This window comes from Mobula hypostoma, chromosome 12 (genome assembly GCF_963921235.1).
Source record: "Mobula hypostoma chromosome 12, sMobHyp1.1, whole genome shotgun sequence".
Taxonomy (NCBI): Eukaryota; Metazoa; Chordata; class Chondrichthyes; order Myliobatiformes; family Myliobatidae; genus Mobula; species Mobula hypostoma.
The window spans coordinates 35,940,851-35,957,957 of NC_086108.1; the positions used below are offsets into that span (position 1 = coordinate 35,940,851).

The window sequence follows — 17,107 nt, forward strand, 5'->3', positions numbered from 1 at the left end:
AAATAAAATACTTATTTATTTATTTTTATTTCGAGGTGCAGCACAGTAATAGGTCCTTCCAGCCCAATGAGCTCACACTGCCCAATTGCACCCAAGTGGCAAATTAACCTACCAACCGATATGTCTTTGGAATGTGGGAGGAAACCGGAGAACCCAGGGGAAACCCACCTGATCACAGGGAGAACGTCCAAACTCTTTAAGGATAATGGTGGGATTGAACCGAAGTCACTGGCACTGTAATAGTGTTACTCTAACTGCTACGCTACTGTGGTGTCCTAAGGCATTAGAAGTTATAAATAAGAGCAGAATACATCAGCACAGTTATCAGGTTCATTATTATCAAGCTTCCACACATTCATGAAAGAACACTGTATCACAAGATTATGAGTCTCATGGTACAAATTAAAAATATTCAATTAAAATATCACTTGAATACAGTTCTTTGCCTTATTTGATAAGATTCCAATAACCTTGATGTATTAAAGATCAATATGGAAAGAAGTCATTGCTCACTGTAGCTTCATAAGGACATCATAACCTCAATAGTACTCATTAAATTCACTCGAGCTAGTGGGAATAAATTAGTATCATAGGAGGCAGATTCAATGACAGTTAAACATAGACAAATGAAGACACAAGAGACCACAGATATGGAGTAACAAATAAGAAGCCAAAGGAACTCAACTAGTCAGGCAGCATTTATGGAGGGAAATGAACGGTTGACATTTGAGGTCAAGACCCTTCATCTGGACTCTCAGATAGTGATTTCTGAAATGTCAGAGCAACAGGAAAAATGGCACAGATTCAAAACTGTGAAGAGCTAAAGTTAGAATAGATGTGGAAAATATCCCATTGTACACCAGATGATCCACAGTTGGGAAGATCTGTTATACCCTGCTGACTTCAGATTAATTGAAAAAAAGGCCCAGCCAATTTAGAGGGAAGACGATAAGCTTGGCATGTCGGAAATTGTTTTGACATAAGACACTACTGAAGAAGTGTAGGCATTGGATATTTTTTTGACAACAGTCTGGTGACGGCACTGAGTCTGCAAGCTAAGAGGCATGGTTAAAAATAATTCCTCTAAATAACAGTTCTTTCAAGACCTCCTTTGAATGCTGAAAAAAAATGCTGGTTTAAAATCGTCTGCCACAAAAATAAGCCCAAAATAATCTGTGAGAACTGGTTACAAAAAACATCCTCTCTTTTGCTTCCTTTTTTTAAAATCTCTTGAAGCTCAAAACACACAAACTAAAATATGGATGACTTTCTTGAAGTGTCATAACATGCCAAAGCTCACCTAATCAAAAGCTGTTTCTGAAGAATATCAAACCCTTGGATGAAGGTAGTAGCCCCTTAAATAGTAAGTCACTTGGTAAAAGGATAGGAAGTTCTTTTCTCCCTTTTTTAATAGGGAAAAATGAAAGGCAAGGTTACTATGGTTTTAATTTTCCTTCAGTACCCTCATGTACGTTTAAGGGCAAATCTAAACTCAGAGGTAGCTGACAAAGTCAGGATATATTTTATCACAATATGCAGATCATCTACAACTGTAGTTTTTGTTAATGATTCACACAGACATGCAAAATTAACAGAAGATAATAGGGATAGTGTTTAGGAATCTATGAGGTCCTGTGTATGTTATCAACACAGTGATTATAATCTACTTTGTTATTTTAACTAGGTTGCTAATATATGATTTAATATTTCCATTAAATGGAAAGTAATGTTATACGGTTAAGTGCTCAAACACTGATAGTGCACCTGGTAATTTGTAAACTGAGCTGACCAAAGCTAGACAGTATGATAGCATACACATTGCCCATAGAACTGCCAATGTTTTTTCAGAAAACTGAAAGGGATCTTTGCTGGAATTCAGATGTCCTGAACTTTCCATGTGTTTTTTTTTACTGACTATACTCAATGATGTGCCCTTTGTGAGAGAATCCTTTGCCACTGCACTCCACCCTAACATCAGGCGATTTACAGCTACCCTGCACGGCACTATGCATTTATGAGTACATACAGCCCAAAGCCCAGTGATTAAATAATGCCCAGTATTGGGTTTATGAAGAAAAATCCTAGTGTTTAGCAACAATATGTGTACCAAGACTTTAAATCATTTAATGGTGATTAGTTCAGTGCCACGTCATCCAATATTAATGTAATCCAGATTACATCAAATTTGTGAATTGGCAAAATTGGACTGGTCATTTCCATTAGGGACACACACACCACTAAACATTTGGAAATGCTGAGTCCAAACTTCTATCATTCTGAAATGTGCACTAATGATGTAATTCGGCAAACAACATATAATTGAAACCTTTCTGGAATAAATTGAACATAAATTGGATAGCATAGTGGAACATCTAGCAGATTTGGCATTTCAGATACCACTGTTTGAGAGTCCAAAGGAAGAGTCTAGACCTGAAGTGTTGACTGTTCATTTCTCTCCATTGGCCACTGAAAGTTGTCCATAGTGAGAGAATCTGGGGAGTGCGTGTTGGGGAGCAGGCACTAGAAAATGAGGGGTTTAAGTGACAGGAGAAACTGAGTAGTGATGTTAAAGGGATGAATTGTGAGTCTGATAAAGAGGCAAAATTAGGGGCTGAAGATGAGGAGCTGAATGTCAAAAGTGAAATTAAGGGGAGCAAAATGTGGGAATGAATGTGAGGGGTGAATTGAGACAGAAGATAAGAGGTAGAAAATGAGGGTCTGAAAGTGAGTAGTTTTTAAAATTTACCAGAAGAAAGAACTGACTTTGAACTATCCTTCTAAGATGAGCAATTCATAGCACATTGATCTTGAAAACTGGCTCCAGATTGAGGACCTGAATGCCATGGGTTGGTGAGATATTTAAGCTGTGCATGCATGTCAAGTCAACAAAGACCATTCTTAGTGTACCTCCCAGTGAGAATGCTGGATGTGCAAAATTGCCTCTGCATTTTAGCTGTAAAGTTGTTCAGAGAAAAAAAGGTATCCTTAATGTTGAAGTTGTGCTTGAAATGTCTGCCTCCTGGTGGTGATTTTTGTTTCATTACAAATAAAATGACGGCTACATTGAACAAGAGCACTTATTTTGCAGTTCATTTCTATTATCCAGTTCTGTTTTCATTATTTAGCAATTCAAAATTGAATATAACTCTTAAGTAAAATGCTGTAACAGCAATTTTTTGGTGTTCTTAATATTCACATGTGATGACCATAGACATAGGAGCAGAAACAGGCCACTTGGCCCATCGAGTCTGCTCCACCATTTAATCATTACTGATCCTTTCTTTTTCCCTCCTTGGCCCCATCCCCCGGCCTTCCCTACCTTTTATACCATGTCCAATCAAGAACCTATCAAGCTCTACCTTAAATACACCCAATGACCTGACCTCCACAACTGCCTGTGGTAAAAAATTCCACAAATTCGCTACCCTCTGGCTAAACAAATTTCTCTGCATCTGTTTTAAATGGACACCCCTCTATCCTGAGGTTGTGCCTCCTTGTCCTAGGCTCCCCCACCATGGGAAACACCCTTTCCACTTCTACACTGTCTAGGCCTTTCAATATTCGAAAGGCTTCAATGAGATCCCACCCCGCACCCACCCTTCTAAATTCAAATGAGTACAGACCCAGAGCCATCAAACATTCCTCGCATGATAACCCTCTCATTTCTGGAATCATCCTTGTGAACATCTTCTGAACCCTCTCCAATGCCAGCATATCTTTTCTTAGATGAGGAGCCCAGAACTGTTCACAATACTCAAGGCCTCAAAAGTGCCTTAAAGCCTCTGCATCCCATCCCTGATCTTATGTTCTGGGCCTCTTGAAATAAATGCTAACATTGCATTTGCCTTTCTCACCACTGACTCTCCCTGTAAGTTAATCTTCAGGGTGTTCTGCACAAGGACTCTCAAGTCCCATTGTATCTCAGATTTTTGGATTTTCTCCCCATTTAGAAAATAGACTGCACATTTATTTCTTCTACCAAGTGCATGACCATGCATTTTCCAACATTGTATTTCATTTGCCACTTTCTTGCCCATTCTTCACATCTGTCTAAGTCCTTCTGTTTCCTCAATACTACCTGCCCCTTCACCAATCTTCGTATCATCTGCAAACTTGGCAACAAAGCCATCTATTCCATCATCTAAATCATTTATATACAGCATAAAAAGTGGTCCCAACTTTGACCCCTACGGAACACCACTAGTCACTGGCAGCCAACCAGAAAAGGATCCTTTTATTCCCACTCACTGCCTCCTACCAATCAACTAATGCTCTAACCATGTTAGTAACTTTCCTGTAATACCATGGGCTCTTAACTTAGTAATCAGCTTCAAGTGTGGCACCTTGTCAAAGGCAAAGTCCAAATATACAACATCCACCACATCCCCTTTATCTATCCTGCTTGTAATTTCCTCAAAGAATTCCAACAGGTTAATCAGGCAAGATTTTCCCATAAGGAAACCATGCCTTGTTCTATCTTGTTCTATGACATAATCGCTAATACCCTTTCAGAGCATATGCAGGTAGCTAGTGACTTTGTCCTGAGGACAGGTGGTATTGGACATTCCTGGGACAACCTAGTCCTCCCAATATTAGACTAGACTAGGATTCCTGCCAGTTACATCAATTACTTACACTTAGATGTCCTGCGCTTTAATCTTCTGTGTCATGCCCTCTCCTCCAACACCCCTGATCATACGCCAATCCTTGACGTTGGCCTCAATACTCACTGCACCGCACTGAAAAGGTCAGTCACCCTCATGCTGAACAGGAGGGAATGAAAATGAAGGTCACAAATTAAGGGACAAGAATACAGGGCTGAACTTGAGAAGCTGAAAAGGGCTAACACTGAGGTTCTGAAAGTAAAGGTCTCAAACTGAGTTGCATTGTAAAACTAAGTGACAAAGTAAGGGGCTCAGACTGAGGGACAAATTGTGGGGCTATAAATGAGGGGTGAAATTGAGAGACCAAAAATGTGAGGCAAAATTGAGGGCTGGAGCTGAAAGTGAGGGTGTGAAACTGAGGACAGGAAATGAGAGGTGGAAAATGGAAGTCCAAAAGATAGCGTTTTTTAGAAGAATCGCACAGAAGAAAGTACTTTTATCATTCTACAATGAGCAACTCCAGACAGGGATGAAGCTCATAGCACATTGATCTTGAAAACTGGCTCCAGAATAAGGACCTGAATGCCATGGGCTAGTGAGATATGTACGTTATGCATGCATGTCAACTCAACAAGACTTTTCTTAGCATACCTCTTAGCGAGAATACTGGACATGCAAAATAGCTTCTGCATTTTGGCTGAAAAAATTCAGAGAAAAAGTAAGTATCTAATGTAGAAGTTGTGCTTGAAATGTCTGCCACCTGGTGGTGCTTTTGTTTCCCTACAAAAATAATGCCTTCACCACTTTCAACACTATTGGTAGGATTTTTAATCAGTAGGCCCATTAAGTTGTTTTTCATCCAAACTTTTTTTTAAACTAAAAGTGAACTGAAATTCTTCAGCTGCTGTGTTGGAATTCGAAAGCATGTCTATGGAGTCATAACATCTGTGAAACTGCCTTTTCATGCCCTTCTTGTACAAGCAGGAAAGCAGCACTTGCTTCCTCATGGGTGCCTGAAACTGGAAACTGCACAATTCCTTTTTTCAGCTCTTCCTCACCTCAATAGGATACAAGGTTATTCAAACTCTTATAATACTTTACAATCCTGAATTAGTGATTTATTTTCAGAAGGTAAAATAAGTGTCTGAAAATAGCCTTTCACAGCTGTTTGGCCTTATATTGAATGCGCCCTCACGGGTAGTCCTTGCTATTTATATCTGTAATGAAAAACACTGGGAACACTCAGTAGGTCAGGTAGCATCAGTAAGGTAATAAAAATCAATTAGCTATTTACATTTCACTCTTCAGACACTACCTAACCTGCAGAATATTTCTTGCATTTTCTGCTTTACTTATAGATTTCCAGCATCTGCTGTATTTTCCTTGTAATGTTGTCAGTCCCTGCATTCCACAAATGCTTTGGATTTCAGTTGTATTTTCTACTAAATATTAACTTGTAAATTAAGAAGAGTGGGCTACTTAGCCTCTCCAATTTCCTCCACTATTCAGTAATATAGTATGAAGCTGATTGTAACAACTCTACAGTCTACTCATAGGTAACCTTTCACCATCTTATCTAGAAGTCATCTTAATATTTTCATGCAACTCTCCCCTTAAAGGCATACATCTTGTATGCCTTTTAACGATATAAAAATATTCAGTTTCCTCTGCTCTTTTAGAAATCCAAAGACATAACTTTCAGAGAGGTATTTTGCCTTTATCAACTTTAAATTATCAACTTCTTACTTCTGAACTATGCCCACATCAACACTGTTAAATCCCCTAGGGATCTTTAGTATCAATCAAGTTCCCTCTGGATTTTAAACTCCAACAGATACAACTCTAAACTATTCAATCTTTTCTCATAACTCTCCCCTTTAACATATATATCTTTTAAACCATCTCAATATCCTTCCTTAAGTAACACTACACAAATTGTCTCACTATTGCCTCCCGTACCTGAAACTCAGGCTCCTTATATCTCAACTTCCTTAGCAATGATAATATTGTTAGCTTTTGAAATCAACTCCGTTGGCATTGTAGCCTTTTGGGAATTCTATAGATATATCAATTCATCTGTAAGTTCCTGGTCACACAACACAGAAAATTGCTGATTTTATCTGCTGACTAGTTATTTTTTATTATTAGTTTTTAAGTTATTCTTTTAATGTTGCCAACATAAGAGGAATAAAATTCCCATTTTCAGAAATCAATCTGGAACAAATAGTGTTTGTACTTCTGGGAACAGAGAATACAAACAAGCCAAAAAGATAACTCTCATGGGCATTTAGCTGTCCATGGTAACCTGGTTATGTGTTCATGACATTTATTATTTACTTAGCTTCCAATTCTGAAAATGTCGAGTCACAATGCTTTGCTTAAAAGAAACACATGAAACTTAACTTCTACTACAATAACCAAAGTTTATTTTTTCTTGTCAGCACTGACCTTTCAGAACAAACCTGCAATAATCTGTTAATTAAACTCAAAACAGGAAAGAGTAGCACGATTTTAAATAATAACTTTTATTTAGTATTTATTACCTTTTCATGCATCTAATCAATTGCATTACTCAACACGACAAAAAGTGACTCTCTTGAAATCTAGGTTGTAAGGTGTTGGCAACACTGAAAAATTTGCACGGGATTTTTTTCCAATCTCATTTATATTAAAACACAGTATGTAATGCATGCACACAATGCAGATGAGGAACAATTGAAAGACTTGTACGAGATGTATAATTTCAAATATAAGAGTGCTTTGCACTCCTTTAACAGTATATGGAAAGTTCACTGTTGTAGGGCAGAGTTCACTTCTTAAAACAGAATTATCAGCAGCAAACGGTCAAACATTATTGAGAAGAGGTTTCACTTGGCTTCTTGAGCTTTTTTAGCATTCTGTTTTTCTTTTGCCTGTATTGAGAAACAAACGCAACATTGAATCATGAAACAAGCAACATGCACCATTTTATTTTTCTTCTTCCCAATATTCAATGTCTTTCTGTAACTCAGAAGAAAAAGCATACAAAGACTGCAGGAGTCGTCTCCTCTTCCAGTTACCCGCTCTTCAATATCTCACTACCTAAGACTGGAAATTTATAAATATACATAAAACTCACATAATGGTGATTTCACTGTGCTGCAAAAATTCCCTTAGAGCACCAAAATATAATAGTAAGTCAAGTTGAGCTATAGAGTTTTCACACATATTCAAATGCAACCTGCATTTAGACTTGTGAAATTTATTTTTAAAATTGCACCATAATGTATGCTTACAGTCATGTACATAAAAGATGTACAAACAGACCTACAGACCTAAACAGCTGTTACCTTGCCATAGTGGCTGAAAGATTATGTGCAATACTCAATGTCAAAACAAAATCTTTGATCTGATCATATGTTGAGTGATTGGTGTGGCTCACACTCCACCATGATATCCTAATTTTGCCACTTATTTTAGATGATCTAATCTGAAGAGTGCACTTTCATAACTAAAATGTAGTTTTCATTTTCCAAGTTGATGGGTTGATTGAATCACTAGCTATAAAATCTTTCAACTTCACTTCTAATTTGCTTCTTGCCCACACCCCCACCCCAAACTAAGAATGTACAAGTGAGCAGTTACCAGACTTTCAACAGGCAGTCAAAAGTGAAACAGTATATGCAAGATGACTTGCTATTCTATCAACTTCCTGAGAGAACAAAAGATTCTTAATGCTTTGCAATTCCACAAATAACTTTTGTGAGGTGTGAATCTAATTGCACAATATGTGATCCCTGGGTAGAGCTTCCTTTATATTTCTAATACAATACATAGGCATGTTCAGTCTTCAGTCTTTATTTAAACCAGACCAGTGGAACTGTGCGGCATTCTCTCCACAGCCAACAAAACTCAGCATATTTTCAGGTGAAGTCAATGTAACTTGCCTTCTCCACTAGTGGTATTAACTGCTGGTGTTCTGCCAAAGTCTTTAACAGTTCCATGATGAAGGGCAAGTAGTTGTGTTTTCTTCTGACGTTTTCAATCTGCAAAAATAAATAAATAGACAATTTGCGCCATTTTATTTATGAGATGCTGTAGTACTTATCAGGATGACTAGCCAAATTGGCTATAACTCGCAATCGTGAAATAGGGTGGAGCTTCAGTGAAATGCAGAAATATGCATATAAAGACCCAGGTAACAGACAGTTGAAATAGTGCAATTAAAGATTTTAATTTAGATTAATGAATGGGAGAAGCATAATAATCCAAAAACAAACTTCATATATGCACTTAGGAACTGAATGAAATTAGTAAATGTAGCATTGAGTACCAAACTAGATTCAATCAAAAAGCAAATAAGTGAAAAAGTGTCCTCAAAGTGATTTAAAAACCAACATTTTACATTTCCTAAAGGCAACCTTCAAAGGATTGAGAAATAAATTGACAATTGTAAACTGGACTGACAATGAATGATAAAACGTCAAAAACAAAATATCTTTTAATGATTTTTTTCTGGTTTAATAATTGAAGTTTTATTTTAAACTATACCTCTTTCTAACTACAAGAGAATATTCATATCAGTATAGGCTAATAAATCAATAAGGAAAAAATAGATGAGATTAGACAGATGTTACAAATGAATGTTGACAGCTATCAGATAATTAGTTATTTGAAGAAAATTGGAATTTATTGAACAGGAGTCATTGAATTCATTGTTGGTTGAATTACTTCAAGCAATTTTTCACTAGCCTGTTTCTAGCTACTTCAATATGTGAGCAGGGGTTGGAAAGAAAGAAGCTGGTCATCATCTTGACTACCAAGGATGACAGTTAGTTTTCTAACATCCATACACATTTTTGTTTCTGCCAAGGCCAAGGAAAAGTCTGGGATGACTGCAGAAAAACTTTCCTGGCCAGCCTCCATTCCATAAACAAGATTTCAGGGGGTCAGTGTGATTTATTATATACCCCTAGCCAAAGAACAATTTGATTATAAAACACTTTATAATATCCTTGGGAAAATCAAATAGCTATCATCACAAATACCAGAAATGCCCACCTTGGATCACCTCACCCAGAAACCAATGGATATGTAACGATTTGCCCAAAAGAAAAAACAACAGGCATGTTCTACTATTTTGGTTTAGTCACATTATAAGAGCTCCCATGCAGAAGATATTGAGATGCATTATACAATGAGTGGCCCACAGTTAAGCTGAACAGTAAACAGAATGAATTTCAATTGAAAGCAGGATTTGCAAAGATATCAAGTGGGCCAGGGAAAATAGTTCACTCTCATCTGGCATCTTCATGCAATAAGGCTCTTTCAAACAGCCATCATTCAACTTCCTTTTGTGTCCCACGCCACTAAAAGAAAACAGATGATTGATTCTTCATTCACTATCCCATAACCCTAGACCCTTAGTCTAGAGTTGCAAGATTATGGAGCAGTCATTTAAAGCCAAGTTGAGTAGAAACTTTTTCCCACACAAAGTGTGGTGAATTATGGAATTCTATATCTTGGAGGGTTATGGAAGCTGGATCTTTGGAAGTATTTAGAGGAGACATACATTTTTGGAAAAATTAGGGAACCAAGGTCTATGGTACCAAGGCAGATCGGTCATGTTCATATTGAAATGGCAGAGCAAACATGAGTGGTCAAGTGGCCTTAATACTGCTTTTTGTTATACTGTATATTCAAAAACTTTGGAAGTTGAATCCTGGAACAAATTCAAAGGCTGAAAATTATTTTTAAATCAGCAATAGCATCAATGGTTACAGGAAGAGTATAGGGAGGTACGTCTTGAGGAAAAATGTATCAGTCACAATTTTACTGAATGTTGGTGCAAGCTCAAGAGGCTGAGTACTCCTGTCTCTTATGAAAACAATTGATATATTATTTTAAAACGCAAACACCAGGAGTTCTGCAGATGCTGGAAATTCAAACAACACACATCAAAGTTGCCGGTGAATGCAGCAGGCCAGGCAGCATCTCTAGCAAGAGGTGCAGTCGACGTTTCAGGCCGAGACCCTTCCTCAGGACTAACTGAAGGAAGAGTTAGAAAGAGATTGGAAAGTGGGAGAGGGAGGGGGAGATCCAAAAAGATAGAAGACAGGAGGGAGAGGGATAGAGCCGAGAGCTGGACAGGTGATTGGCAAAAGGGATATGAGGGGATCATGGGACAGGAGGCCCAGGCAGAAGGAAAAGGGGGAGGGGGGGAGAAACCCAGAGGATGGGCAAGGGATATAGTGAAAGGGACAGAGGGAGGAAAAGGAGAGAGAGAGAGAAAGAATGTGTGTATATAAATAAATAACGGATGGGGTACGAGGGGGAGGTGGGGCATTAGCGCAAGTTTGAGAAGTCAATGTTCATGCCATCAGGTTGGAGGCTACCCAGATGGAATACAAGGTATTGTTCCTCCAACCTGAGTGTGGCTTCATCTTTACGGCAGAGGAGGCCGTGGATAGACATACTAGAATGGGAATGGGATGTGGAATTAAAATGTGTGGCCACTGGCCACGCTCTGTCCGCCAGAGAAAGAAGGATCTCCCAGTGGCCACACATTTTAATTCCACGTCCCATTCCCATTCTGATATGTCTATCCACGGCCTCCTCTACTGTAAAGATGAAGCCACACTTAGGTTGGAGGAACACCAGTTTATATTCCGTCTGGGTAGCCTCCAACCTGATGGCACGAACACTGACTTCTCAAACTTGCGCTAATGCCCCACCTCCCCCTCGTACCCCATCCGTTATTTATTTATATACACACATTCTTTCTCTCTCTCCTTTTTCTCCCTCTGTCCCTCTCACTATATCCCTTGCCCATCCTCTGGGTTTCCCCCCCGCCCCCCTTTCCTTCTCCCTGGGCCTCCTGTCCCATGATCCCCTCATATCCCTTTTGCCAATCAACTGTCCAGCTCTTGGCTCCATCCCTCCCCCTCCTGTCTTCTCCTATCATTTTGGATCTCCCCCTCCCACTTTCAAATCTCTTACTAGCTCTTCTTTCAGTTAGTCCTGACGAAGGGTCTTGGCCCGAAATGTCGACTGTACCTCTTCCTAGGGATGCTGCCTGGCCTGCAGCATTCACCAGCAACTTTGATATGTGTTGCTTGATATATTATTTTGCTTTTTTTTTTGGCAGCTGAGCAGAAGTTCCAGTTATTTCAATAGCAGGATAGCTGGTATGTCACCTAAATGAGGGTCTTAGAACAAAAATATGAAAATGTCTCTTTTGAGGTAGAGACTGCCATTATTCAAATCCATAAAGCTTTCCAGTTTAAATGGAACTTTTGAGGGGTTACCAGGAAGATCGATGAAGGAAGGGCAGTGGATGCGGTCTACGTCGATTTCAGCAAGGCCTTTGTCAAAGTCCTACATGGGAGGATGGTCACGTAGGTTCAGTTATTTGGCATTCAGGATGAAGTAATAAATTGGAGTTGACATTGGTTTCACAGGAAAAAGCCAGAGCGTGATAGTAGATGGTTGCCTCTATGATTGGAGCCTATGACTAGTGGTGCACCACAGAGGTCAGTGCTGGGTCCATTGTTGTTTGTCATCTATATCAACAATTGGATGATAATGTGGTAAACTGGGCCAGTTGCTGGGTTTCAAGATGGGGTAGTAAATAGGATTGGACATTGGCTTCACGGCAGAAGCCAGAGTGTGGTCGTGGATGGTTATCTCTCTGATTGAAGGCTTGTGATTAGTGCTGTGCCACAGGGATTGCAGCTGGGCCAGTTGCTGTTTGTCATCTTTATCATCGATTTGGATGATAATGTGTTGAACTAGATCAGCAAATTTGCAGGATACACTAAGAGTGGGGGCGTAGTGGACAGCGAGGAAGACTATCAAAGGTCACAGCAGGATGTGGACAAGTTGGAAAAATGAGCTGAAGAATGGCAGATAGAATTTAATTCGGACAAGAATGAGCAGTTGCACTTTGGGAGGTCAAACCGGGATAGGGCTTACACTAAGAACTTTAGGGCACTGAGGAGTGCATTAGAACAGAGACCTGGGAATACAGATTCTTAATTCCTTGAAACTGGCATCACAGATAGATGGGTCATAGAGAGCTTTTGGCACATTGGCCTCCTTAAATCAAAGTACTGAGTACAGGATTTGGGATGTTATGTTAAAGTTGTATAAAACGGCGGTAAGGCCAACCTTTGGAGTATTGTGTGCAGTTCTAATCACCTACCTACATGAAAGATATCAATAAGATTGAAAGAGTACAGAGAAAAGTTTTCAAGGATGTCACTGGGAATGGAGGACCTGAGTAACAGGGAAAGCTTTTCCCTGGAGCCTAGTATGAATTAAGTACGATTGTCCTCTTTTTTTTTTGTTCCCCACACACCCATCTCACTGAGAGTTCCTTGCTTACATAAATCTTTAAAGTTTATAGCAGGCTATAACTATTCAAATTTTGATCAGCTTTACTGCATTAGACAAGTTATTAGCTATATTTTCTTTTTGTTTTCCATAGACGCACCTTGTACCGTTTCAATTTCTGATTTTCTTCTTCAATCAGCATCTGATACTTGGCTAATTCTGACTGAATAGAGCTTATGACACTGCTACTCTGATCTGTATCCATGGGTTCTTCCTGCACAAAAATAAACAGAATGAATAACAGTTCCAAATGTATAACCATTTTTAAATCTTATCATTTCTTCTACATATCATTCACTCAGTATTCAGACAAGGAGTACATTTTTAGATTAAGGAGGAAGTAGTGCTTCATCTTCTGAAAAGCATTAAGGAGGATAAGTCCCCTGAGCCAGATGACACATATCCCAGAAAGAAGTGAGAAGTTTGCTGGGGCTTCGATAAAGATCCTTGTGTCCTCAGTAGTAACGGACAAGCTCCCAGAGATTTGGAGAGTTGCAACAATTGCTCTTTATTTATTTATTTAGTGATACAGCACAGAGTTGCCCTTCGTGCCATGCTGCCCCAGCCACTCCCAGCAAACCCAAACCTAATCACGGGACAATTTACAATGACCAATTAACCTACCTGATATATCTTTGGACTGTGGGAGAAAACCAGAGCTCCTGGGGAAAGACCATGCATTCCATGTGGCAAAAGTATAGACTCCTTACAGAAGACACCAGAACTGAACTTAAAAATGCCCTGAACTGTAACAGCATTATACTAACCGCTACACCCAAGAAGTAGGGATAATTCAAATGATAATACATCACTGAGTCCACATCAGTGATAGGGAAACAACTGGAGATGACATTGAGGGATAGGATTTAATGCACATCTGGAAAGACGTGACCTGCTTACAGACAGTCAGGACAGGACATGTCTTACAAACTTGACTGAGTTTTTTTTTGGAGGAGCTGACAAAGGAGCCTAATGAGAGGTAGGCACTGCACTTTATTTATAGAGAGTTAGAAGGGCATTTGACAAGACACTTCATCTTAGATTCATTCAACAGAATAAGATGTATGGGAACAACAGGAATTCTGCAGATGCTGGAAATTCAAGCAACACACAACAAAGTTGCTGGTGAACGCGGCAGGCCAGGCAGCATCTCTAGGAAGAGGTACAGTCGACGTTTCAGGCCGAGACCCTTCATCAGGACTGCTGACGAAGGGTCTCGGCCTGAAACGTCGACTGTATCTCTTCCTAGAGATGCTGACTGGCCTGCTGCATTCACCAGCAACTTTGAAGATGTATGGGATCTAGGTTTAATTGCTAGTTTGGATTTTGCCATAGAAGACAGATAGTAGGGATGGAAGTCTATTCTGACTGGAGGTCCTTGACCAATGGTATTCTGCAAGATTTCATGCTGTGATCTCTGTGATATGCAGTACATCATTGATTTAATGAAAATGCAGATGGGTGGATTAGCAACATGACATGAAGATTGGTGGAGTTGTGGACAGCGTAAAGGACCACCAAAGAATACAACAGAGCATAGATCAGTTACAGATATTGGCAGAAAAGTGGTAGATGGTGTTTAATACAGGCAAGTGTGAGGTGTTGCATATGGGGAGTTCAAATGAAAGGAGAGAGAACACAGTTAATGATAAACCCCTTAATAGCACCAAGGTACACAGGGATTTTGGGGGGGGTCCAAAGTCAACAGTTCACTGAAAATAGCTACGCAAGTGGAGAAGGGGGCAAAAAACAGGGTATCTGACATGTCTTCATTGGTAGGGGTGTCGAGTATACAGTATCTATTAAAAAGTATTCACCCCCACCACCCCCCCCCTTGGAAGTTGTCATGTTTTATTGTTTTACAACATTGAATCACAGTGGATTTAATTTGGCTTTCTGGACACTAATCAACAGGAGAAAAAAAAAGACACTCTCATGTCAAAGTGAACACAGATCTCTACAAAGTGATCTAAATTAATTACAAATATAAAACAATTGATTGCATAAGTATTCACCCTCTTTAATATGACACACCAAATCACCATTGGTGCAGAGAATTGGTTTTAGAAGTCACATAATTAGTTAAGTGGAGATCTGATTTTGGAGACCTGTGTGCAGACGAAGTGTTTCAGTTGATTGTGGTAAAAATACACTTGTATCTGGAAGGTCCACTGCTGGTGAGTCAGTATCCTACCTACGAAAACAAACACTCCAAGCAACTCCACAAAAAGGTTATCGAGAAGCACAAGTCAGGAGATAGATACAAGAAAATTTCCAAGTCACTGAATATCCCTTGGAGTACAGTTAAGTCTATCATCAAGAAATGGGAAGAATATGGCACAGCTATAAATCTGCCTAGAGCAGACCTCAATCCAACTGAAAACTTGTGGCTTGACTTGAAAAGAGCTGTTCACTCACAATTCCCATGAAATTTGACAGAGCTTGAGCAGTTTTGTAAAGAAGAATGGGGAAAATTTGCAGGGTCTAGATGAAGACCTATCCACACAGACTCAAAGCTGTAATTGCTGCCATCTACTAAATACTGATTTGAAGGAGGTGAATACTTATGCAATCAATTATTTTGTGTTTTATATTCGTAATTAATTTAGCTCACTTTGTAGAGAACTGTTTTCACTTTGACACAAAAGTGTCTTCTTCTGTTGATCAATGTCAAAAAAAGCCAAATTAAATCCACTGTAAAACAATAAAACATGAAAACTCCTGGGGGAGGGCAAGTACTTTTTATAGGCACTGTAAGAGTAAGGTGGTCATACTGCAGCCACATGAACCTTTAATCAGACTGCACATGGAGTACTGGGTGCAGAAGAGTTTTATTTGTGTTATTTCCAATTTCCCCTGGGATCAATAAAGTATGACTACGACTATTTGCTGCTTGGATCAGAGGGCATTTTGTATAAGGAAAGGTTAGATACACGTGGGCTTAACTTTCTAGAGCAGAGGCAGACAGGAGACCTGATGGAAGTTTTTAAAATTATGAGAGGCATACAGTACACAGGGAAGAAAGTCAGAATCCTTTCCCCATGATATAAATGTCAAACACCAGAGGACGTGCATTTAAGAGTGGGTGGGGGTTGGGGAAGAGCAGCGACATGAAGGGAAAATTGCCTTCTTTTAAATGCAGAGAGTGGCAGGTACCTGGAATAGGTTATCCCGGATAGTAGAGGAAACAGGCAGTTTGACAGAGTTTATGAGGCTTTTAGAAAGACACACGAATATGAAGGGAATGGATGTTTGGCTGATACACAGGAGGACGACGACATTTATTTTAAATGGGCATTCAGATTGGCACAATATTGTGCACTGAATGGTTTGCCCAGTGTTGCCATGTCTTACGTTAATGTCCTAAAAATTAAACAGCTGTAAATCCTGGAATCTGTGGAAGTGCATTACAATGAAATTTAATGTAAATTTAAATAATCTTAAAATTCAATCTACGTTGAGAAAAAAATCTACCTAGCCGTAAATTTTAAATTACTCAGATTATTAAAAAATTAAATTAAACTTCAAGCACAAAAATGATTTTGAATCATTAGGTCATATGGGAGTTGGCAGGAATTTCTAGAAATTTTGAACATTTTAAGATTTATTTGATTTTCTAAAGTGCAACTTACAATTATTCCTGAAGCACTGGCTTTAATATATTAAATACAAATGAATCTTCCCTGTAGGATCACTGCATTAACTAATGTATTGTGTTACAAGTTAGAGAATTCAGGATATATTATAATAGAATTTCAAGCCTTTTGAGATCCAAATCTAATTTGACAAAGTAAAAAGCACTGCAGGGTGTAATTGCTAAAGGAACTTTCTAAAAGCTAATTTTCACCTCAGCATCTCCATGTATTTCAGCCCTTCCTTTTTCCAAATATTGGAGTATTATAACCATCAACATTTATCTAAGCTAGCTAACATGGTGGTTGCATTCACTTTCAGCACAATACAGTTTTGATAACTACACTTCCATTTTAATAATGATGGGTATGAATTTGCTTGAGAGAAAAAAAATGGAGGTGACTTTACCAAATGAGATAAAGGTAAAATTGTAAGTCAGTCAACAGCACAATTATAGTCCACTGGCTTCACAGAAACAGACCAGGTAAGTGTCATAA

At 38.9% G+C, this 17,107-nt stretch overlaps 1 protein-coding gene across 2 annotated transcripts in view; it reads right to left on the minus strand.

Moving 5' to 3' along the window:
- Window positions 1–7,007: 7,007 nt before the first annotated feature.
- uchl5 (ubiquitin carboxyl-terminal hydrolase L5) overlaps window positions 7,008–17,107 on the minus strand; it is a 52,491-nt gene continuing 42,391 nt past the window's right edge. For both annotated transcript variants that reach the window (XM_063063846.1, XM_063063845.1), the window contains exons 9-11: window positions 13,078–13,191; window positions 8,531–8,629; window positions 7,008–7,516 (exon numbers count right to left, since the gene is read on the minus strand). In XM_063063846.1, coding sequence (XP_062919916.1) covers window positions 7,472–7,516; window positions 8,531–8,629; window positions 13,078–13,191 — 258 coding nt within the window. In that variant the 3' untranslated portion in view covers window positions 7,008–7,471. The remainder of the gene's footprint in view (window positions 7,517–8,530; window positions 8,630–13,077; window positions 13,192–17,107) is intronic.